This window comes from Heloderma suspectum, chromosome 3 (assembly GCF_057233095.1).
Source record: "Heloderma suspectum isolate Gila_16-S chromosome 3, 16-S_ref, whole genome shotgun sequence".
NCBI classification, from domain to species: Eukaryota; Metazoa; Chordata; class Lepidosauria; order Squamata; family Helodermatidae; genus Heloderma; species Heloderma suspectum.
Window position 1 is genome coordinate 324,863,482 of NC_139460.1, and position 26,208 is coordinate 324,889,689.

General features: G+C 44.9%; 1 protein-coding gene across 1 annotated transcript in view; it reads right to left on the reverse strand.

Moving 5' to 3' along the window:
- Positions 1–26,208, reverse strand: part of PSMD1 (proteasome 26S subunit, non-ATPase 1) — a 135,235-nt gene that overhangs the window by 75,464 nt on the left and 33,563 nt on the right. Inside the window, exons 14-16 of the mRNA XM_084847736.1 lie at positions 23,693–23,889; positions 22,789–22,884; positions 20,826–20,890 (exon numbers count right to left, since the gene is read on the reverse strand). Of these exons, the coding sequence (XP_084703862.1) occupies positions 20,826–20,890; positions 22,789–22,884; positions 23,693–23,889 (358 nt within the window). The remainder of the gene's footprint in view (positions 1–20,825; positions 20,891–22,788; positions 22,885–23,692; positions 23,890–26,208) is intronic.

Here is a 26,208-nt window from a genome sequence, read left to right on the forward strand (position 1 = left end):
TGTCTATCTGTGGGAGCGGTAGGAAGCGTCTGTGCGCTAGGTGAACCAAGGTTGTCTGGGCCACCAAGGGGCAATCAGGATGCAGTTCGTGGTGTCTTGTCTGATTCTGGAGATCACCCTCGTGAGGAGTGGGAATGGAGGGAAAAGGTAGAAGAGCTGCTCCTTCCATTCTAGGAAAAAGGCATCGCCTAGCGATCCTTGTCGATCCCAGCTCTGGAGCAGAATTGTCCGCAAACTGTATTTGCTGGAGTCGCGAAGAGGTCGATCTGTGGTCAGCCCCAGTGGTTGAAGATTAGCTATAGGACTGTCCTGGCCAGCTGCCATTCATGAGAGCACCAGAGGAAGTGGCTGAGGGAGTCTGCTAACAGGTGGTCCTGTCCTGCAATATGTAGAGCAGTCAGGCGAACGTCCCTGGCAACGATCCAGTTGTAAAGGTGTAGAGTGAGAGAAAGGAGGCAGGAGGAGTGTGTTCCGCCTTGTTTGTTTAGGTACCAGAGAACTGTGGTATTGTCTGTGAGGACCTGGATGTGTCAATGTCGGAGGCATGGGTCGAAGGCGCGGAGAGCTTTCCAAACCGCCAACAGCTCCAAAAAGTTGATATGAGGCTTAGATAAGATAAGGTAGAAATACAGCATGACAGAATGTCGAAAGAAGTTCCCCATGGAGTAACGCTAAGGTGGTCGAAAAAGAACTGAGGGGAAGGCGGGAACCCATGCTATATATGCCAGAGACGGTGGGGGAGGGATTCCCGCCAAAAAACTATGCAGCCTGGAAGTTTCCTGAACGAGTCTCCGTGCAGGTGCAGAGCACATATGTGCGATGCACAGAGAACACGAAGAAGAACTACAATGTTATTTGGCCAGCACTCACCTAAATATAAATGGCAAAATGGCAGAGATATAATAGAACAGGTTGGCTAGGGAATCTTTGAAGCAAACATATCTTGGAAAGTGCAGTGTCAAGTACTGCAAAATCCAAGCAGATAAGTGGAGTTATTTTGATATGTTTTGATACAAAGGGTGGACAAATGATAATTCCAGGCCTAAAAATATTCTAAGTGAAAATGACTTTTCATTTATTGTATGGTTCAGATATGGAGGGATAAAGAAATATGCACTAGAGCAGCCTGCCCCAACCTGGACCCCTCCAGATGTGTTGGACAATAACTCCCATAATTGTATTGTCCAACACATCTGGACAATACAGTGTGTCTCAGCAGCTGTCCTTCGAGCTGCAGTAGGTTGGCCCTCAATTAAAGGATACACGTGTTATTGAATGTTCATAAATGTATGAACATGACACCAAATGAATGATTACTAGAAGAGGGATATTTTTTCTTCAAGTAGAATGGAAAATTGAAGTAGCATTGATCATAACCTGTTATGAGTGTATAATCTGCCCAAAGATTTTGGGGTTGCTTAAGTAAAATAAGAACCAAAGGGCAGAGTCTGTGAAGGCCAAGCTGGGGAGGATATAAGCCTGATGTAACAATCTAAATTCTCTCGATGGCGCTGCCTTTTTAAAAAGTACCAAAGGCCTAGTTATCTCAAAGATCAAAGATTCTTTCCCTGGTGTAGCATTTTTCTTGAACTGCACTTACCATTTATAGCTTCTGCCATGTTCTATAGCATATAGAAACAGGTTCCTGTCTCCCAACAGATCTGTATTCATAATTTGAATCAGACAGAGAATATAATTCATGATGTGCTGAAGTGCTCCTCATATGATGAGCCTTGGCAAACACATTTAAGTTAACCTGTATTGATCAGAAACAGGTTTTTTACTAGAAGATGCTCACCTTTGTGTTATGCTTCTATGCTTTAGCTGCAAGGAAACTCCCGGAGAAAGAAATGGAAAGGATCAGGGCAGCTAGCATAGGGGACTCCTTAATATAATAGGTTATATCCCTTTTTAGTTTAAGTTAGGATTTTATTACATCAGTAAAAGAATTTTTATTTTTATTTTATTGCAACTTTTGTAAAGGAAATTTTATATGGAAAATCTGTCTGGAAGTTGTCCAGGCCATTTGCAAGTACAATAAATGTGATAATGATAATGACTGTGACCAAAAGAGAACAATAACCAACGAATTCAATGGCTCAGATTCAAGACCTGCTTAGGCTCATGCAAGAGACCTGTGCTAGCCCAGTGGAAATGTTATTATTTATTTCATTTATTTCCCACCTTTCTTCCATCACGGAACTCAAGGTGGCTACATGTGGTTCCCAGGTAGTCTCCCCTCCAAGCGCTGACCAGACCCAGACCTGCTTCGCTTCAGCAAGGTGGCTGTCTCATGTGCCTTCAGACTATGCCCTGGGACCAAATGTTCTACTTGTTCCCTTTGACCCCTATACTGCGCATCGCATACTCCTTCTGAAACTTCCCTCAGTTTGCCATGTGGCATTTGAGAGTGGGGTGGAGGTTACTATTTGAGGTGAGGGGTGAGTCTAAAACCCCCGTTAGCTCACAGAACTTGTTTTCATGTTCTTTGGATCCTGCTGGTCTATTTATTACATTCCATTTTCTTGACGTGGTCACCAGCTGTTGAAAATGATTAAAATATTCACACAAGGAAGCCAAGCAGCTCTGTATATTCTATAGTTCTACATAACATTTGCCATATACACCACCAGAGACTGGTCCACTACAAAAGAATGTAACAGTGACAGTTTTTGCTAGCTGTAAAAGAATAAGTATAATGCGTGCAGGCCTCAAGTCCCTCCCCAAAAATCCACTCCAAGGCCTGTTGGCTGCAAATTCTTAAAATTTGGCCCAGCTCCTTCTGGTGAACTGCAATCAGGACCAGGTTGTGGAGAGTTTATTCCTGGATGGTTGTGCTTCCCAACTGTCTCAGCACCTCATACATTTGTGCAATGCTGCAAAATAAAGACAGCATAATTTGCTTGGCCGCACACTGATATATCAATAGAAATGTTTATTTCCCAGCACAGCCCGAACAACAAACAAAATGGAGACATTAGTAGGGCTTAATCATGTCCCATGTTTCCGGAAGCAGCAGTCTGATCAGTCCAGTACACAGTTGGTAGAATCTCTAAATGTTAAGGCCATAAAAAAAGAGCAACCAGTGTAGCAAATTGGCTGGCATTCACACCGATAAAAGGGACACAAGGATTATTCAGAAATAACCAGGCTTTTACTTTGTTTACATGCTTTTAAATCTAAAAACAATTGTTCAAATTTGTCCTATCACAATAGAGATCAATAAAGTCACACAGGGATTTCCCAGATTTGCCTCTATTGAGAGCCCTCCTTTATGGCATTCTTTATATGCTGAAAGCAACTGAATGAGTTGCTTACTGTAAAGTCCATCCTCTTTCTAGTGCAGAAGGTCTTCCCTTAAGAATGTTCACCTGAACACACAGGTTCAAGCATAGGAAACTGTATGCCTTGCAAAAGTACTTTAGCAGTGTTCAGTCCTAAATGTAATTCCACATTCAGCGGTATGTTAAAGAGAAACCGTTAAAACAGGTTGCAGTCTATGGCCTGGAGCATCTAAAACCGTAGGCTTGGACCTCTAGGGGAGAGGTGTGGGTCCTACGGCTCCCAGGAGTGAACATCTGTTGGTTCTGAACAACTTGTGAGGGGCCCCGTATAGCTCCAGTCCTAAGCAGGAACTCTGCAAGAAGCAGTTCAGCTCCTGTTCTTCAGTCAAATGGTCAGAACCTGGTGCCAGCCAACAGAATGTGGGAAGGCGTAAGTGCTGAGAGAAAGGGGGAGGAGTTCATACGAAAGTAATACTGAATATCCAGTTGCCCCAACCCGCAGATTCCCATATGCAGCCACAGGATGTAACACAGTGCTTTGTGCAAGGTTCACCACACTCATCCTCCCAAGAGATGATCGTCACAGGGCTAGGATCTCCTAAAAGAAAGTTCAGAATGGGGACCCAAGTTCAAGAAGTTTGAAAAATATTGTTCTGTGGCTCAAGTCTCAGCATCAGCCACTTCAGGGCCAATAACGACAAGTGAAGCCACCTTAATGTCAGAGCGTTGGTCCATTCAGCCCAGCACTGTTTCCGCTGACTAGCAGTGGTCCCTCAAGGCCTTAAGAAGGCGCATTTCTCAGCCCTCCTGCTACCTGATCCTTTGACTGGATATGCCATGGATTGAACCTAGGACTTTCTGCAAGAAAAGCAGGGGCTCTATCACTGAGCTATGGAGTCTGGTTAGGTTTACTACAAAATCTTCCCGCAACCTTGGAAGAAGCATTCTTAAAGTTAAAACCATTCTATTGGCAGATATGTAAACTCAAACAAATAAAATTGGCTTTTATTTGCACTATGTTATAAATACGATTCCAACCACAGACACTCACATCAGCCTTGTTTCTGTTGCTGCTTCCTGCACAGCAACACACAAATGTCCATTAGGGAGAATGATGAAGACTCCATTGCATTTAAAATTTGATCAATTGTTAGAGAAAGAAATTAGCATGACATCCATCAGAACATTTAGCCTTTAAATGCTTTCATTTATCTATGGAAGAGGACAGCAATATCTTGGACATAATGCCTTTTAGACAAGTTGGTAAAACTTTAAGAGAACATATGATAAGAGCTGGCAGCACAGAGGTTGAAAGTCTCAAAGAAAAACTTGTGGCCAGCACCAGAGCTGGCCACAACTTTCTCTCTAGGACAGAAGAGAAGGGGGGAAAGAGCCTTAAGTGGAAAGGATGGATCAAGAGAGACTGGCGTTACGTCACAATCAGCCGACTAATCCAAAGAGAAGACAGAGCTGAAATGGAGAAAACTTCTGACTGATCAGAGATTTCTTCCTCACCTCTGAACTTATTCATGATTTACTTGTTTTAGGTTTATTCTGAATCAAAAACCCTTCAGTATGCTTGCTGGAAATATCTTTGCTTAATATTTGAAGTGATTTTCATGCCTGATATGAAGTCAGAATGAATTCTGAAATTCCAACCACCTTTGCACGCCCAAGATAATGGCCCTGTTTGCATGTCACAATAACCCAGATTTTTTTTTTTAATCTGAGTTATTGTGACATGTGAACTGGGCCACTGACTGAGCTACTCGTTAGAATATCATTTATCTAAAGATCAAATCCAATTGTTTCTCTTCAGTCAACTTCCTTCAACTAATTTCTTAATCAAGAAAAAGATGGAGGCACAGCAGAAATAAATACAAGGAGAGTTGTATCAGTAAGAAGGAGTGCTTAGTCTTCACCTCATGCCCACAATATCAGTTACTACCCCAGGTAAAAGCAAGTTGGGTAATATTCAGAATTCAGCATTAATTGTCTAATGCACTTGGTTTGATAGAGCAAAGCAATGCTTGCTAGACCCATCAAGGCCAACATTCTGACTGTAACTGGCCAGCCAGATGCCTCTGGAAGTTTACAAGCAAAGTAATGACCATTCCCTGTTTGTCCTCAGCATCTGGTACTCGGAGTATCTTGCCTCTGTACACGGATTCTCTGTCTGTGTAAACAAAACTAGGTGAGGCTTACTCTGTATTTTTGCCCATATAAAGCTCGAATGCCATGCACAGCCATGGCCTACACAATTAGACAAGCCAGCCCAGCTTCAGTGGAGAAAGCCTATACAAAGAAGCACCTGATTTTGTAAGAGATAAAAACTAGAGTTCTCACTTATAAAGAAAAACATGAAATACAAATTCATGAAACTTTGCAAAGGACATGATCAATGAATGGTCTGGGGCCCTTCGAGTTGTTCAGATAAGAGGGGGCACAAGAATTTCACAGTTTCAAGTTACTTAATTCGAAGTTGCTTTAGAATTCAGTCTGATAAATTCATGCCATTTCACTTTTCCCCATTATTTGAACATAGTGCTATAAATTTAGTCTTGGACTCTTTAAATATACAAGAAAGCTTGGCAGGTGAACTAAGAGACAATAACTGGACAGGTTCCAAAGAGACTCATGTGTGCAAGTGTGCATGCACCACATTTTCCCCCGCAGCTGCTGTCCTTGAGCCCCATGAAATCACTCCAGGTGGCCAGCTTTTCCAGGGGGTGGTCCTTTGTATTCTGGTAATTTACAGTAAAGGGATTACCTTAAACCTATTACCAATCCGAAAGGACTGTTTGATGATATAACCATTTTCAGAGAAGTCACTAGCTGTTGAACAGAGATACTATGCTCTGTGTAACACCACAACCACAGATCTCGGGGCAGCAGAGGAGTAACAAATGCCCCATCTAAACATTCAGAATGTGACAGAAACAGCTCCAGTTTAGCGATAATACCAAAGAAGCATTGGGGGCAATTTATGATACACAATGGGTGGAATCTAATGAAAGGTTTTCTACTGTCAGAATTGCTTCATCAGAAGTGTTCACTGGAGCTGCTTTAGCAGAGGGTTAGCAGACCCTCAGAAACAGGTTTTCTGGGGACACAGGAAGGCTACAGTGAAGAGGAGAGGTAGATAACAGGTCCTTGTGCATGCAGACGTCTGCTAATGTGACACTGGATTCCGCTCAATGATATAGACTAACGGCTCTTAGCAGCTACTGGAAGGATGGCAATCAATGTATTAAAAACAGCAGCTTGGTAATCAAGTATACTCAATTTCAGCCACTATCTTTAACCAAAAAGAGTGAACACACATTTTAAAAACATGCACACAAAGCTACTTCTGCCATCACCCATTTCCTTCTTAGCTACATTTCCAAAAGAGAAGGTTTTGTTATTTTCATCTTTCAGCTGATAAAGTTATCTACATAAATAAAAGGGGATTTATGAAGCTTTACACTGTAATCATTCACCAGCATAGCTCGAGCCCTTTTTTGGTGTCTTCGTTTAATACAGAAAAGGATGATAAAAACACAAGTAGTTAGGATGTCAGCTCCAAGGGCTAAAAAACGCACTGAAACCAAACTAGTGAGAACGAAGCACTTAAAATTCTGCATATTATGCCTTTTTTTGACACAGAGTAGTTTCAGGTATCACACTGAAAAGGGGGAGGGGCACAGGAAGTTTGCACCCCTCTCTCCTGCCTCAAATGAAACATAGCTCTTGTACTTCTCCCTGGATCTTCACTGAAAGTAGCATGGGAAGTGACATGATGCAGAAACCATGATGGCTTGCTTGAGAGTGCCATGAAGGAAGGCGCCGTCATCTTTTTTAACATGGCTCTCCCAGAGGCAGAGGCAAGGAGCAGGTGTTTTAAACCTGCCACCCAACATTATGAGGCAGCACCTCTTATCACCAGCCACCCTTGCACAAAACAGAATGACCTGCCCTTAAGACTGCTTTGGAAAACTAACTTGCTCCAAGCTGAGAACAACTGTATGCTCTATAGCAATTATTTAAAAGAGTTCTCTCCCATCTTAAGTCTTCAAAGCAGCTTACAAACACGTTAGGACAAAGCTATTTTCGGTCTCAGCAGAGGCAGGTTTCCCACATATAGATCTTACTTTCTGGAAGAAGCCAACAGACTCCCTCACTGTATGCTCGATATCCAATGTGGAGAGTGATGGCCATTGGTGCACACCATACCAAAGAGCTATCCCATGATGGAAGCACCCTCTCCCAAACCAATCCAGGAGCAGAGAAGAACAGATGATTTCAGGGCTGAGGGACCAGGGCTGCTTTTGCTACATGGCTCTTCTGTAAAATACTGCGTGCCCTGCCCCACTGCAAACAAGAAACTCCTTTCTCCAACAACCCACCAGATGCTCACATGGCAACTCAGGAGTGCCTTTTACCAGCTTCAGCTGGTTTGCCAGCTACATCCTCTCCTGGCCAGGGATAGCTTGGGCACACTGGTACAGGCACCAGTAACCTCAAGACTGGATTACTGCAATGCGCTCTACGTGAGGCTGCCCTTAAGGCTGTTCCAGAAGCTGGAGCTAGTGCAAAACGCAGCAGCTTGGCTGTTGTCAGGAGCCGCTCCCTTTCAGCATGCAACTCCTTTGTTGAGGGAACTGCACTGGCTGCCCATTCACTACTGGGCCAGGTTTAAGGTTTTGGTACTAGTGTACAAAGCCCTAAACAACTTGGGGCCAGGATACCTGAGAGAGCGCCTCCTTCTTTACCGATCTGCCCAGTCACTGAGGTCATCAGAGGGCATGTTCCTGGTGGTCCCACATGGACCTCTGGCCTGACTGGAGTCCACCTGGAGAAGAGCCTTCAGTGTGGCAGCCTCCTTTCTTTGGAACTCCCTGCCCTTGGGAGGCAGGAAGGGTGCTGAGGCTGCGTTGCTGCCAGCACCTCCTGAAAACAGTTCGATTCCAGGAGGCATTCCTTAAATGACCAGCCACGGTTTTTACTGGCATTCTGTTTTTAATCATTTTAATATGCTGTTTTAATCTTTTATCTTTTTTACTACTGTACTTTTTGCTTTCACTGCTCCAGAATCTGTTTGTATGGGGAGAGGTATACAAATGTTGTAAATATATAAACAAACAGCTCAAGGGGACACTCTACCTGCTACGAACAACATAGTTTGGCTTTAATGATTATATAACCCTCAATACAGTAATTGTGTGCACCCTCTAAATCTTTCAGAGGTTCTACAACCATGCTTTAAATTGTTCTTCAGGTTCCAAATATTCCTTTAAACAAAGAAACATCTTACTCTACAGGAAGTACCAGGTTAAATACATCCTTCCAGAACACTTTTTTAGGGGATTGCAATTGGGTTTGCATAAAGTTGCTAAAGCACATATGCTTGCATTGAACAGAATACCATAAAACTCCAAGCGTTCCACTTCATCGTGGAACGTATGCTAATTAGTTTCCAACTCAATTACATTTTATGACTTGGGTAACTCACTATTTTCTAGCTTTGCTATGGGATCTCAGCTGCCAAATACATTTTGAAAGGCTCCACCGAAAAATCTTACGCTAAACTGCTTTAGCCAGATGAGAGACTGGTGTGCCCCTATAAAAGGCAGGAAGGGAAATTCTTAATTTGCATTTCTTTAGCATGGATCAACTGCCACATCCTGCCATATAATCTCCTTTTACTTCATACTGACATTGCTGGTTTCATAATAAGTCAATACCAAAACCTGTCCACTAATTTTTAGCTTAAAAAAATTCTACTGCCTCATTTTATTCAGAAAAGAAGGCTATCAAAATAAAAGTGATACTGCATTGCAGACTGGTGATTTTACCAGATTAAAACTTCTGTGTTCGAAAGCATTATGCTGACTGAAAACAGTTACATGTGGAAAGCTGTGTTAGTCTTTACTAAAAACTTCAAAGGATCTGAAGTAGCACCTTTAAGACGAAGTAAAATTATTGAAAGAGCCCTGAGTTTGAACACAACAGCTACTTCATTGGTTGCTGGAGCAAGAGCAGGGAACTTTTCCCTCATTGAGGGCCACGTGCCCTCAGAGGTAATCTGTTGAGGACATTATGCCGGCGGTAGGCAGAAACAGAAGCGGAGCACTATCCACTCTCTTAAGATTGTCACCACCTCACACTGTTTCTCTCTCTCTCTCAGAATCTTGAGTGAAAGAGTATGGGATGGTGATCTTGAGAGGGGAATGTTGGGTGGCAGTGACCACCAAATAGGAGAAGCTGCCTCAGCGAAAAAGCATCACAGTCCCAGTGACAAAGCGTCAAGGTAAAAAGAAGTGGGGCACACAAAGGCAAGCACCCGCGCAAGTTTAGCAAGAGGGAGAAGCGGCCAGGGCAGTCAATGCTGCCCTGCCTTATGCTATCAAATAATTTTGTTTTTCAGGTACACAAACCAAATAATACATTTTTTAAAAAAAACAGCTATGCAGGTAGAAAGCCAGCTGGGGAGTGGGAGTTATGCAGTTTATTGCATTGCCACATGTATGCCTACCTGCCTGCTGGGCAGAAGGCAGAGGTGTGTGCTTGGTGCACTGAGCTCCCGGTACTCAGGGAGCACGTTTGTTTGCTTGAAGCCAAGGCTGCTGATCCGGAGAAGTTGAGACAGGCAGAGAGGTTTGTGGATGAGGCCTTTGGTGATATAACAGTGGCATCTCAATCCCAGGGTGATGGTTCCTCATGGAGAAGGAGGGCATTACTCAGAAGAAGAGGGAAATGATTCCTTAGAAGGGAGGGACTCATTCCTTGGAGGACGAACAGATATCCTCTTGTGATGAAGATATGCCTCTGGGGAGGCTTATGGTAGTGGGAAATTCGGTCACCAGAGACATGAGAGCTGCGTTTGTGATGGGCATGTAGGCTGCCTATTGACACTGCATGCCTGGAATGAAGGTTACGGATATCATGCATTGCCTTACATAGGCTAGCAGATAGTCCCGGGGTAGTCAGACTCTTGAGCAAACTTATCAGCCATGGAACAAGAGGAGAGATCCTCTGATGGATTAGTAACTGGTTAAAGAACAGACAGTAGGGCATAAGAATAAACAGTCAATTCTTACAATGGAGGGATGTAAATAGTGGGATCCCACAAGGGCCATGGCTCTCTACTGGGACCAATGCTTTTTAACTTGATCATAAATTATCTGTGGCCAAGTTTACTGATGACACCAAATTATTTAGGGTGGTTAGAAAAAAAGGGATTGCAAAGACCTCCAAACGGACCAAATTGGGAGAATGGGCATCTAAATGGTAACATTGGTTCAATGTAAGCAAGTGTAAAGTATATACACTGCTGGTATCAGATCTCGCAGGGACTGACCAAGAACGATATCTTGGGGTTGTGGTGGATAGCTTGATGAAAATGTCAACCTATTGTGCAGCTGCTGTGAAAAGAGCAAATTCCATGTTGGGCATAATTAGAAAAGGAACTGAAATTCTATCTGCACTTTCCTGCTGGAAACAGCTGGGCCAGTAATCATGGTAACATTAATCTTATTAACTAAATTCTTAAAATGTGATTTCCTTTTCCTGGGAGATCATCAGTATTAACCCTCATGTAAATACTTACTGTTAATGGGAAGAGCCTGCAAAGAAGCTTCCTCCACTGGGGTGGTGATGTCACTATCTTGAAAGGAATTTTCCCCTTAATAATAGGAGAAATCTATTCTGACCAGGAGACTTTCACTTGACACTTCACAGACTTAACATGAGAGATCACCTTGGCCAAGCTAGGCAAAAACATTCTTTTCCTTTTGCATAATATCTCTTGCCAAAAATTCCAAAAGAGGCAGTTGCCTTTCAAGGTACTGTAGGGCTCTCTCAGTGGTGGCTCCTTGGCTTTGGAACACTGTCCTTAGGGAGGTTCACCAGGTCCCACATTGTTGTCTTCCTGGTGCCAGGCAATTGTTTAACTTTATAAAACAAACGTTACGCAATAATAGTTTAGAATTCAGGCTTATCAGGAAAGAGCAAGCATGCTGGTGCACACAGAGCTGGCCTTAGGGGTAGACAAGTTCGGCGGTTGCTCAGGGTGCCAAGCTGACGGGGGAGCCAAGCTGAGGTGAGTGCCAAGCTGAGATCAAGGGGAGCGCCAAGCTGAGCTCAGTTTTTAATGTACCGTTTGCAGTAAGCTAGGGTGGCAAAAAGCAGGTGCCTGTAACCTTTTTTTCAAGGTTCTACAGGCTGTTTGGGTATTAACTCCCAAAACCATATTCCTTCAACTGGCTTTAAAGAATGTTTCTTTTTGAATGTTCAGTTTGATGTCATTTGTACTAGGTAAAAAACAGTCGAACACAGCTTTACTCTGAGATGTTATTGAACACATAGCACTTCAAATATAGTCTGTGCATGCAATAATTCTTGCATGTGGGGCCCCCAGTCCTGTACACATATGCATGTGTCCTTATAGGAGGCAGCAGCAGAGCCTCCAACATCACACCTGCACCAAAGCCCTAGGCAGCCCCACAAAGTTGACTGGGGGGGCACCAAAGTTACTCCTCACCCAGGGTGCTATTTATCCTAGGGCAGGCCTTGGGTGCACGCTGTCTGAAAGTTCCCTCTTGGCTCCTCCTCCCAGCAAGCGAATGTACAAAGCAGGAAGCCTCCGTCCATGGTTTGATTAGTGTTATGTTTGACCTGGGATTCCTGGCTTGTTCCTCTTCTAACAAGCCAGAATCATAAGCCAGGGTTTGTTCTTGGCTTATGGTTTGAGCTTACTAGAAGGGTAACAAGCCAGGGATCCCAGTTTGGATGTCACTCTAAATAAAGCCAGTGTGGTGTAGTGGCTAGAGTGTTGGACTGGGAGCCGGGAGATCCGGGTTCTAGTCCCCACTCGGCCATGGAAGCTCACTGGGAGACTTTGGGCCAGTCGCAGACTCTCAGCCCAACCTACCTCACAGGGTTGTTGTTGTGAGAATAAAATGGAGAGGAGGAGGATTATGTACGCTACCTTGGGTTTCTTAAAGAGGAAAAATGGCGGGATATAAATGTAATAAATAAAATAAAGCATGAATTGAGGTTTACTGATTTGATTAGCTGCTCCCACTGGTAGAAAGAGCCACATGGGATCGATCAAGCAGTAAAACAATTGTAGCTTACTGTTACACCTGAACTGGGGCTGAGATGGTAACTGCAATTCCACTTCCTGGCTATCTTCCGTGCTGGGGCTGAAGTGCAGGAGAGCAGACCAGGGATATTTTGGACTACCCACAAAGCCTGGCTTTATTTCTCAACAGTTTACACCTCATAAAAATTGGGCACAACTGAAAATGAAAAACAGATGTAGACACCTACTGAACTTGTTAAATGATTCTGCTCGATTAAAAAATTCACAAATGTATTAAATTAGGCAAAGTCTTGTAAACCTTATTTATGTCCATGCCAAGAAATCATGTACTACTCTTGAGCAGTCTATTATATCAGGAATTAAGCATGGAGCTTGTCTCCTGCTGCTCTTCAATATTTGTTCCTTTAATTCTTGCAATTCCAATGGCTTGGATGAAAAAGAACCCAAGGTGGGGTTCTACTTGTATAAATGGGGCTTTCCTGGATGCAGCCCTTGTATCCTTCAAAAGGCCACTCCCGAGGGTCTGCAAGACCCTCCAGAATGGTGTGTGATGCAACACAGGTGGCTGCAGGTTTGGAGGGGCTATTGCTGGTACTCCGTGACCTTCTCCCCATGTGCAAGCACAAATGCCATTTGCTCACACGAGGGGCTCTTCAGATCCAAGGCAATGACATCTTATACACACTGTAAATAAACTTACTTTTTGCTTCTATTCCATTGTCCCTGAAGCTTAATGTCTGTAATAGGGGTGTTGAACTTCTTTTAGCCCGAAGGCCAAATTTCATTTCAGAAAAGTTCTTGGGGGCTGCATTCTAGTGGTGGGCGTGGCCAAAAGCAAATGGGGTGGCCCCAAAAATACCAGCATGTTTTAACTTAGAGCTCTTACTGCCAGCAACTAAGCTTAGGAGAAGCATGTCAAGCTGTTAGAATGGGGCTTCAGTAGATTAATTGCACTCATCAATTGATATAACTTCCAACCCCAGGAGTCATCTTGTGCCCAGAACCAAATGGTTACTCTCAGAAGACTGCTTCCAGTGTGGTCCATCAGAAAGCTCTCAATTCCCAATTACGTTTGATATTTGGTCAAGGGGTGAAATGATGAGATCAGGGAGAAAAATGTTCCATCGGAACCTGTTTGGAGGAAAAATCCCTGGAAGAATGGAAGGAGCGTGAGGAATTTGCCTTCTGTACACACACATGCAGGTCAATTAAACAGTATTGGTGGCCTTCATGAGAGGGTCATTCATTCCGTGCTTGACTTGCAATGAGGATTAATTGTGCCACACCACACAGTTAGCAGAACAGCTCTGCAGAGACACCTGCTGCCTGCACAGGGGAACAGGACGAGTAGCAAACCAAATTACACGTGGCACGTTTTGGAAACACAGGGCAAAGACAGGGGGCAGGATACATTTATGCCTCCAATAAAACAAAGCAACAAGCGATAGTCTGATCTCTCCGAAGTGGCTATAGGCTGAATGCATTTAGGACTAGCTTTCTCTCCTCCACATCCTCCTCTTCCTTCCAAGGGAAATCCAAAGGTGCTATCAACACAACTTACAAAAACACATTTAAAAAGAGCACACAGAAAAACAGAAGCATACGGTTAATCCAAATGTCTGTTTAAAACTATATCTAGAGAGATGGTCACATTAGCAAGTGCAGCAAAAACAAAGAGCCTTGCAGGACCTTAGAAACTAACACATTTCTTCTGCTAGTCTTCAAGGTGCCAGAAGACGCTTGGTTGCTTAAAACAAGAGTCTTTGTACATATTTGAAAAGAAGAATAGGATTCTGCTAGGGTTCTTCAGGGAGAGCTTTCCTTAACTGGGCATCCACCAAGGCAACCCTCCCTGCAGGCACCAGCATTTTAGTCCTTGGGTAGGTGGCATGTGGAGACTTCTCCCACTGATCATCACAACCAGAGGGAGGGGGAGTTGGCGAAGCAGATACAGCAGAGAACTGTTAGGGATTGGAGGCCTCAGAGCCCTTGTCAGGCCCAGAAAAGAATAAGGACGTGACACATCAGCCTCTGGGACTGCCAGGCAGGATGAAGTCAATGGACTGACTAGGGATGGTATTGATAGTGATGCACTTCTGGCTGCAGCTCATGCCACTGATATGAAGGTCCCTGAACTGAAGAACATACCCTCCAGGTCTAAATTCCAGTACGTCTACCTAGCTTGACCCCGAGGCCCTGATCACATATGGCCCAAAATTAAAAGAGAACACCTCCTCCCTGAATTCCTAGAGTTTCCCTACAATTCATGGATAACTTGCATTGACCACTTGTCAGAAGAGAGAGGAGCAAGTTGTTGCTGGTGAGCACTGGACTGTCTTGGACTGTGAGACTGAACTGCAAACACCTTCAATTAAACCCAGAAGCAAAGGGGCAACCAGATCACACAAAGGAACTATATTTTTTCAGCCATCTACCCCACAAAGCATTTCTACAGTATGGATGCTGGTAGCCACACCCTTATTCTTCAGGAAGAGGTGCAAGGACAGCATATCAGAAGGGTTAACAAAAATCCACTCATCAGGTCACTTGCAACTATCCCTCTCCCCTTAGGCAAGCGCCCAACAATAAAGTTCTCTTAAATACAGAAAAAGGGGGCAGGGAACATAGGTAACTACCTTGTACTGAGTCAGACCACGGGCCCATCTGTCCCAGTAATGTCTAGTCTGATTGGCAGTGGCTGTCCAGGGCCTTTCAAATCACATGCTCCCTTCTTCCTTTTTAACTACAGATGCCCAGGGTTGGAGCTGGGGCCATCTGCATGCAAAGCAGGTGCTCCCCGCCCTGAGCTATGGTCCCTCTCCTGTTTTCTGCCTCTGCGCCAGGAGAAGGACGGGGTGGCTTACCATCCCCTGCAGGGCACAGGAAGAACTTTGCTGGTTCTGCAGAAGCCCAGAGCAAAGGCACAGAAAAGGCTTTTTCACCCCAGTAGAAAGGAGAGATGACCAGGTTCACATGATCAGGGAAGGGAAATAAGCCACAGCCGCTTATTTTCCGGCCCTGCAAAATTGCCACAACTACCCCCATTGGGAATGGTTTGTCATGTTGTCCAAACCCAGTGGGGGTGGGTGACAAACCACCCCGCAAGCCCTAGAACAAGCCACGGGTTGCGGCGTGGTTTGTAACCCACCCCTGCCGGATCTGGACGACACGACAAATCACGCCTGGTGAGGGTTATTATGCAGCATGCACACAGCATGCGCAGGGTGGGAAAATAAGCTACGGTGGCTTATTTTCCTTTCCCGATCATGCCAACCCAGCCACAGTTTCTTTCCCTTCCCAGTGGCAAGCAAAGGCTTAGTGGGAGCCAGAAATAATGGGTGACTAGAAATGCCAAACTTGGTGGGCTCCTATGGGCAGACAGCTCTAATGAAAGCACTCCTGGACGCAACAGCTAGCTGCACATCTAAAATCCTAAAAATACAATATAATAACTTGATATAAAACCATTTACATAAAATAATATAAAACAATTTTAAACAATCAACAATATCAATCCCAGAACCCATTAAAAAGCTCATCGTATGATGTCAAATGCCTGGGAGCTGAAGTACCTCATAACCTGGCACCAAAAATATGACCATATTGGCGCCAGGTGGACCTCACTGGGAGAGTGTTCCGTAATTGGGGAGCCATGACCAAGAAGGCTCTCTCCCTTATCTTTCAGGGAGAATGTGACTCTGTCTATCATGGATGTCCTCTCCTTGTCTAGATGCTCCCCATCAATAGTTGTATTCGGATGCAATTTCCGTATTCTCATTCAGACCACTCTAGTTCTCAAATATTGATTCTTAACCTGCACCACTAATCTCCAGTTAGATATAAATAGAAGATAGAACTGAGTATCAGCAGCATAGGCAGACTGCATCCTGGGACCTGGCCTTGCCTAACCTGAGTGAGAACTGGACTGTAAAAATGACTTACTGTCCAATTTAAAAATCTATCATTAGCAGAACAGAAAAAACAAACGAATAGTTGAACTTGGAAGTTAATGAAAAAATTATAACAAAATTCAACCTTCCAATCCCAGCCATTAATTAGCTCTCATAGGAACATGGGAACCTGCCTTATACACGGTCCGATATGGTCCATCTAGGCCAGTATTGTCTCTTTGACTGGCAGCAGCTTTTCAGAGAATGAAGCAGAGAGTGTTTCCATCATCCCCTACTCCCTACTTTAAACTGAAGATGCTAGTACTGAACCTGGGACCAGATGCATGCAAAGTAGGTGCTCCATAGCTCAACTTTGGGCCCCTCTTGAACCTACAAATGACTGTTTCATTACGTGTTGACCAGTGTTAGCCGCCCTGAGCGCTAACCTAGTTAGTGGGAAGGCAGTATAGAAAGTATTATAAATAAATATATATACTCCCCAATTTAGGCCATCTGAGAATATCTGGAACCCTGGGAAAGACTTACTGAGGAGCCATTGTGGAAGAATTAGTTAGAAAATCTACATCCACAAGAATAATTGTAATTCCTTTTCCCTAAAAGTTACTGATATTCACAGCTTGAATATTATCCATCCTTGATCTGATACTTCCCAGATACTTCACTGAAATAATGTCCTCTTAACAAGTTTTCAGAAACTTAATTCCACTGTTGGCAACTCCTCATGGAAAGTTTCAATAACGAAGCTGCAAAGAGACAGGTCTCATACCCCGGAGCCTCTGAGAAATGCACGTAAACCGAACATTCTCCAACTCCACTAAATAAAGATTGTACTATATTCATCAGTAAAGCCACGACTCCTCAAAGGGCTTCACACTGATGCATTTATTTATTTGTTTGTTACATTTAAAGCCCGCCTTTCTTCCAAGGAGTCCAAGGTGGCATACACATAATCCTCCTCTCCATTTTTATTCTCACAAAAATCCAGTGAGGTAGGTTAGGTTGAGTCTCAGTGACTGGCCCAAAGTCACTCAGTGAGCTTCATGTCCAAGTGGGGATTTGGACTAGGACTGGGGAGACCCGGGTTCAACACTCTAACCACTATGGGCACATTGGCTCTCTGAAATTAATAGGTTTCACTAAAGTGTGTCGCTTTCTACTGCATATATTCAACAATTAAAGCCATATTTATTTATTTATTTATTTATTTATTGTTAAATTTATTAATCGCCCATCTGGCTTGTCACCCAACCACTCTGGGCGATGTACAGCATACAATAAAACAGTTTAAAACAATAACATTCCGTAAAAACATTTTCTAAAATACCCTAACCCACCCCAAATGCCTGCCTGAACAACCACGTTTTTAATGCACGACGGAAGCTCATTAAAGAGGGGGCATGATGGAGTTCCCTAGGGAGGGAGTTCCACAGAGTGGGGGCCACCACAGAGAAGGCCCTCTCCCTCGTCCCCACCAGTCTAGCTGTCCTGGCTGATGGGACAGAGAGAAGGCCATCCGAGGCTGATCTTGTTAAGCGGTCTGTCTGGTGTTGCTGGAGGCACTCCTTAAGATAGGCTGGGCCAGAACCATATAGGGTTTTAAAGGTCAAAACCAACACCTTGAATTTGACCCGGAAAACAACTGGTAACCAGTGCAACTCCTTCAGCACTGGAGTGATGTGATCTCGCCGGCGGCTGCCTTTAATCAGGCGAGCCGCCGCGTTCTGTACCAGCTGCAGCTTCTGAACCATCTTCAAGGGTAACCCCACGTAGAGCGCATTACAGTAGTCTAAACGAGAGGAGACCAGGGCATGTACTACCGATGGGAGCAGATGGTCGGGAAGGAAGGGGCGCAGCCGCCGTATCAGATGGAGTTGATACAGCGCTGTCCAGCTCACAGCTGACACCTGAGCCTCCATGGACAGCTGGGAGTCCAAAATGACCCCCAGGCTGCGGATCTGGTCTTTCAAGGGTAGCCGTACCCCATTCAGCACCAGGTCAACATCCCCCAGCCTCCTCTTGTCTCCCACCAAAAGTACCTCGGTCTTGTCAGGGTTCAGCTTCAGCTTATTCCTCCCCATCCAGCCACTCACCATCTCCAGACATTTGGACAGGGATTCTACGGCCAACCTTGGTGAAGATTTGAACGAGAGGTAGAGCTGCGTGTCATCCGCATATTAATGACACCGCACCCCAAACCTCCTGATGATAGCCCCCAGCGGCTTCACATAGATGTTAAATAGCATCGGGGAGAGGATGGAACTCTGTGGCACCCCACAAGTGAGTGGCCACGGGTCCGAAACCTCCTCTCCCAGTGCTACCCTCTGGTATCTGCCGGAGAGGAAGGACCGGAACCACCGCAATACAGTGTCTCCAATGCCCAACCCCTCCAGGCGGTCCAGGAGGATACTGTGGTCAACAGTATCAAAAGCCGCTGAGAGGTCGAGGAGAACAAGGAAGGAGCATTCACCCCTATCCAGAGACCTCCTCATATCATCTACCAAGGCTGTTTCTGTCCCATGCCCAGGCCTGAAGCCCGACTGAAATGGGTCTAGATAATCAGTTTCTTCAAAGTGTGCCTTCAACTGCACCGCCACCACTCACTCAATCACCTTGCCCAAAAATGGCAGATTTGAGACTGGGCGAAAGTTGTTCAGAACTTGAGGATCCAAGGAGGGCTTCTTTAAGAGCGGTCTTATCACTGCCTCCTTGAGGGCTGATGGCATCACTCCCTCCTCAAGGGAGGCATTCACCACCGCCCTGATCCTGTCACCCAGTCTCTCTCTGCCACCCATAATGAGCCAAGATGGGCAAGGGTCAAGTAAGCAGGTGGTCGGCCTTACAGATGAAAGCATCTTGTCCACTTCATCAGGAGGAAGAATCCATCACCACCTTCAGCATCAAACATTCTACCACTGTCAGTCTTCGCAAATGGATTCCTCTGATCACAGTATGCACCAGCCTTCCCCAACCTGGAGGCCTCCAGATCTGCTGGACCACAACTCCCATCATTCCCAGCCAACATGGCTGAGCTGCAGTCCAACACATCTGGAGGGTGCCAGGTTGAGGACAGCTGATATAGACAACTGGTTTTTCATCCTAACTGTACTCTGGAGCCCTGTAGGATTCCCCAACAGGAAGATCAGCTATGACAAACATGCCCTGAGAATGGCAGCTGGCCCACCCTTATTGATCCCATTCTGCAATGTACCGTTTCGGGAGAGCATTGTGTGTGTTCCACATTATACCCTCAGTTCCTCAAGGGGCAACAGCGGCTCCCCGAAGACCTGGCCAGTGTCTCACTGTAACCAAGCGCGCATACGCCCTAGATTAAAACAAGCCCAGGACAATATACTGTTGCCAACATGCAGGATATGAGCCGACAGTATCAAAATGAAAATGGCTTCTTGAAGGCAGGAACTTTGAAAGTCCTCAATAGGCAGCTGCTAAGGTGATTGCCCCATTCACCTTTTTAGGCCTTCTACTGGTCTAAGAGGATGCAAGCATTGGTGTTACACAGAATTCTTTCTCTTGCTGAAGGGAATGGAAGCTAATTCTTTGCTAGAAAGAGCGTGTGTGTGTTTTAATGCAAGAATCTGCAGTCCATCTGAGACTGGAGAAAAGCATGCGTTTTCAACAATATTTTACCACCTTTTTAATTGTTACTCAACTTGTTATCCTCAGGATACCACTTAGGAGGTGCTGTGCTGGAAATGGAAATTAGTTATGCACAAGTCCAGAGAGAGGTCAGGTGTTACCCAAAATCAACAGTGAGAAGGACAGAAAGGAAAAGCCAGATAGCAATGGAGGTGCACATTATGTTCCTTAACATGCTGCAGCTCCTTTCACTCCAAAAGGCTCGAAATCTATGACTCAAGACAAATACAGCAGACTCAGACACTAGAACCATTTCATCACTGGGCTGAAAGTGCATCTAGACAATCTGTAGCCTCTCTCTGCATACAGCTGTGGTTAAGAGCCGATTCACACCTGTATCAGCACAGGAACTCCTTCCTTGTGGTGCAGTCCTACACTACTCCAGGAACCATGCGGCAATGCCAACAATGTGGCTCTTACTAACATTAATGCTGCCCTCCCTGCAGTAGCCCTTAGCTACCTTCCCATTCTGAGGAAGAGCTCTGTGTAACCCAAACGCTTACATGTGCTTGCACCAACAGAAATGACAGAAATTACCCATTAAGAAGATTACCACTTTGCCTCTTTTTTCCTGCTCTCTTCCAACACAGCACTAAAGCTTTCTACAGATTGTTTCACAGACAGCAAGATGTTACTATTCTGAAAAGCAGGTGTAGCAGCCCCAAAAGCACCTTTTGAGCTACTACAAAAAGGATCTTCAATAAGACAAAGACCAATAATCAGAGACAACACATTTTATGGCTGTCCTATATATTTGACATAATCCTGCTATTCTACAAGTACAGCTGAGACCAAGTTAGTGTACCGTACAAGAAGCACAAATGAATCCTTCGAATTTAAGCTAAACCTTAGTGGAGATTGCAGAAGAGATGGAAGCAGAGGTCATACCTGAACAAAATGAAACCCAGTGATTCAACGGCTGCTCGCCTCACATCATCGTTGACATCACTAACCTATTAAAAAGGACAAGCAAGATTTTACAGTTGGGGTACCTCACTAAACACATGGAAATATCTGACCTAAAATACACGCATGCAATTTTTATCAAGAAATGTCTATACGGCTTTAAAAAGGGAGACCGAGTCACATCCATCATCAGGGTTTGATACCACTTGACTGTGCTGTGCAGCTGAAACAGAACTGAGAGTCACTGAGCTGCAGTGGCATCAGTCCTTCCTCATAGGCTGGTTCCAGAGAGTGGTAGAGGGGAACTGCTGTTCCACCCTGCAGACTCTGGGAAGCCAGAGGGAACTTTCATGTCTCCCATGCTACTCAAGTTACAGGAAGCCAGATTCCGGCTGAACATCAGGAAAAACTTCCTGACTGTAAGAGCAATACGACAATGGAACCAATTACCTGGGGAGGTGGTGGGCTCTCCCACACTGGAGGCCTTCAAGATGAGGCTGGACAGCCGTCTGTCAGCGATGCTCTGACTTGGATTCCTGCATTGAGCAGGGGGTTGGACTCAATGGCCTTGTAGGCCCCTTCCAACCCTACTATTCTATGATTCTATGATTCAAAGCTTAAATGAAGCTGCGGGAGGTCATCGCAGAGATTTAGACTAGGATGTCATCAGTATGTGGACGACAACAAAGCAAACAGGCTACCCAGCCAGAGATTGTCAGCGTCTGCTGCCCGTGCCAGCTCCATTCTGCTCAAGTTCCCTCACTGGGGATGGTGGATGATTGACTAGAGGGTTGGGCAGAACTTCCAGGGAGACAATGGTACCACTCCCGGGTGAGCTTTACTCCAGTCCCAACTTACTCCAGTCTCAGTCAGAGAAATCCTGTGAGAGGCCCAGCAACAGCTCAGGGTCCCCCACTGGTCAAAGAGGGGAAACTGTGCAGAGGTGAGCTCCTCCTTCAATCGCCTCACCTAATTCCCTTCCTCTTTTTAAGAGTAAAAAGTGCGAGGGGCTGAAAAGGACAGCTAGGAGAAAATAGTAGGAACAGGAGGAGAATGGTGGATCTCTACTGATGCCCTGCTGTCTGGAGCTAAGAAGGCTGGGGAGGGGGGGCTCCCTCCCACAAAGTTACATCCATAAGTCCATTCAGCATAGCCCTGCCTACTAGAGTGTGAGGGAGGAGCAACCCGCTCAAGGACACCTTTCCTCCACTTTAGGAAAATAAATACCAACCACCACCACCCTTCAAGAAAATATTTTTCTAGTCATGCTCTTTCTATGATTCAGAACAGACTGAGTGGCTGCCAGCTACTGGAATGCAACGAAAGCAAACTAAGGTTCAATCTCACTATAGCTAGCTTCGGAGTCACTGGGTGGGACGGGGATTTGGGTATGCCTCCCAGCCTCAGTTCTCTGTTCAAATGGGACACTTGTAACTACCGACCACGCAGGATAAGCTAACCTGAAAACCGTCTTGTGTAGATGGGAACGCTATCTGAACACCTAAGCAAAACTCAGACATCAGGCCAAGCCACTGTTAAGGAAACTTAACTACAATCTGCCTTGATGTCCCACTGACAAAATATATTTAGGAATCAGCTGACAAATTAGCAATCATGATTTCAAGTGGGTTTTCAAACCATGGCTTCTGCTACCTATGGCTTGGCGTGACCATTGAAATGACAGGCCATAGTTGTGGCTATGCAGAGACAGGTAAACTATGGCTGTGGGAGTGAACCTATGAAGCTAAGTGTTGAAGAAACAGAAAATGAATGTACACAAGCACCTCTATGCCATGCCTTCCCTGTTGTATGCTCAAGCCATAATTTGACTTCTAAACTATGGTTAGCAGAAGCCATGGGTTAGCATGATATCAGAACTGGCTTGCCATACTACGTCCCCACCCCCCGTACATTATCACAAGTATCCAGAGTCAACAATACTTACAGCAACATGTAATAGACGTCTGATTGCCTTGTTGTTTCCCGAGCCACAGTAAGCCATTGCAACAGTATACATCCCTGAACGACGGAGGATCGGATCCTGGAAGAGGCAGAGCACTTCAACATTTACATGGTTACTGAAGTTGTGGTGGGAGGTGGGATTAGAGGGGCCATATGGGAAAGGGCCACAGTTCAGTGGTAGATCACATGATTTGCACACAGAAGGACTTAGGTTAAATTCCTGGTATCTCCTGGTAAGCCTGGAAAGACTCATGTCCAAAAACCTGGAGAAGCACTGCCCCAATCAGTGTAGACAACACAGAGCTGGATAAACCAATGGTCTGACTTGGTATAAGGTTGCTTATTTTTAAAGTGATAAACTGGTAAATTGGCGAAGATATATCTTCTTCTTTGCAAGACACTTGTGGTATGGCCTAATGGAGGGCACCAGGTTGAGGGAGGCTGATTTGGAAGCTGTTCAGTTAAGAATTGGCCATGGTGTGAGCCAGGAACCTTCCCTCTTGGAAGCTCATCTCAGCTGCAAACTCATTAGATAAATTTAAGCAAAGCACTACTTTTCAGCCTCAATCATATCACCTGCAATATGGAGGTAATACTGACCGACCATAGAGGGTTACCGTAAAGATTACAGAGATGTTTGCCAAGGGCCTTGAACCCACACATGAATAAACATGGTAAGATATTTTTAAGGTATTAATTTCTGCTTGGCAGTTGCCTTCAAGGCCTGTTGTTGGACAGAAAGATGGGGATACAAATATTTTAAATAACCACATACTCAAATGTGTTAAATGTTAAGTATTAAGATACCCTTAACTAAAAAACTAATACATTTTTGAAGTGGGGGGCTGAGCGTGAGTGGATCATTTTTCAGGAAAAGCTGCACTCACCTTATCTCTGCAGAGGCTCTCGATGAGGGCATCTGCCTCCTCCATTCTCCCATACATCACCAAGGCAATGCCAACTGCCAGGCCCCGCAAGATCTTCTCATGCTGGGTTTCTTGGGCATAGCCCACCATATCCTCAATTGCCTGAGCGTTTTTAGATCCTAGCATCACCAGTCCCAGAGCCAGACCAGCTGCCTCACCTTTAGTGTAAGAAAGAAACAGAATGAAGACAGGATCCCTGGACCATCCCACTGTTCTCTGCCTCCCATATATGCAGTAATACAGGCTGGTGGTTTGGCCAAATTCTTGCTTGTCAACCCCAAAGCAAAAGGCCCCAAATCATAAAGTAATACAATAATTTTTGTGAGCCATAAACTGTCCCTCTGCCCCTTCAGGTGGTTCCCTAGCTAACAACAAAACCTGAGGGCCCTTTCTAGGGCAGGCTGTGATGAATTCCAAATAAAACTCAATGCCTTCTCTACTCCAGTGCTGCTGAACTGAATTTGCACTCAGTAGGGGAGTGCAAGAGTACAGAAAGACCCAGATTTATTTCAGAAACCTTTCATGTGGTCTCCCAAACGGCAATCATGCAAAAAAAAAAAAAAAAGTGGTAAACCTCAAGGGAAAAGCAATCTAAACATTTGATTCACAATACAAAATGTAAGAACTCATGCTAGAAGCCAATGTTTTAAAACACTAGTTCCATCACTGGTGGGCCACTACGTGAACAGAATGTTCGACTAGACAGAACCTTGGTCTGATCCAGCATGGCTTTTCTTAAGTTCTTAATTAAACAAGATTACAGTCAGGGCCAGAAATATTGGAGCAAGGATAACTGTTTTGGCAGCTGGCCTCTGTACGCCACCACACTGAAGCTGAAAGGAAACACCCCCAGATGGGAGTGAAGTCAGGACTTCCAGCTGTAATTCAAGGGATGAGACAAAAGTGGGGCACTAACCATTGAGGAAGTACAGCCAGTGGCATATACACACTCCCATCGTTGGTGGCTCATAAGTAATGGAACAAACCAACATCATTTCAAACTTAAGGATCGCTTTTAATACCTGGATGAAAATCCTTTGCAGTCAATGACTGCCTGGAGTCTGGAACCCACGGACATGACCAAATGCTGAGTTTCCTCCCTCGAGATGCTTTGCCAGGCCTTTACTGAAGCTGCCTTCAGCTGCTGCTTGTTTGTGGGTCTTTCTGCCTTCAGTCTGGTCTTCAGTAAGTGAAAAGCATGCTTTATTGGGTTCCGATCAGGTGACTGACTGGGCCATTGAAGAACATCCCACTTCTTTGCCTTGAGAAACTCTTGGGTAGCTTTTGCTGTATGTTTTGGGTCATTATCCATCTCCAATATGAATCGGCATCCTATCAGTTTGGCAGCATTCGGCTGAATCCGAGCAGAAAGTATAGCCCTATACACATCAGAATTCATCCTGCTGCTTTTATCAACAGTCAGGTCATCAATAAACACCAGTGACCCGGTTCCACTGGCAGCCATACACGCCCATGCCATAACACTGCCTCCACCATGTTTAACAGATGATGTGGTATGATTTCGATCATGAGCTGTTCCTTTCCTTCTCCATACTTTCCTCTTCTCATCATTCTGGTACAAGTTAATCTTGGTTTCATCAGTCCAAAGAATCTTATTCCAGAGCTGGGCAGGCTTTTTTTAGGTGTTTGTTGGCAAAGGCTAATCTGGCCTTTCTGTTCTTGAGTGTTACCAGTGGTTTGCACCTTGTTGTGAAGCCTCTGTATTTACATTCATAAAGCTGTCTCTTGACTGTAGATATTGACAATGACATGCCTACCTCCGCAAGCATGTTCTTGACCTGGCTAGATGTTGTGAAAGGGTTCCTCTTCACCATGATCAGCATTCTGCGGTCATCCACTTTAGTTGTCTTCTATGGTCTTCCAGGCCTTTTGCTGTTGCTGAGCTTGCCAGTTAATTCCTTCTTTTTCAGGATGTTCCAAACTGTTGTATTGGCCACTCCCACTGTTTTTGCGATCTCTCTGATGGGTTTATGTTGTTTCCTCAGCCTAATGATGGCCTCCTTCACTCTCATAGACACCTCTTTGGACCTCATGTTGGGAGTTCCAGTGAATAGCTACCAAACGCAAATGTTACACTCAGAACCACCTCCAGGCCTTTTATCTGCTTGATTGGTCATGGGGTACCCAGGAAACAGGCCACACCTGGCCATGCAGCTGCTTGTCAGCCATTCGTTCCATTACTTATGTGCCACCAACAATGGGGGTGTGTATATGCCACTGGTCGTACTTCCTGAATGGTTCATGCCCCACTTTTGTCAAACCCCTTGAATTACAGCTGGAAGTCCCGACTTCGCTCCCATCTGGGGGTGTTTCCTTTCAACTTCTATGTGGTGGTGTACAGAGGCCAGCTGCCAAAACAGTAATCCTTGCTCCAATATTTCTGGCCCTGACTGTATAAACCTGAAATAGAAAGCTAAACAAAAGAAATCTAATCCTCTCCTTCTCACCAGTCCTCA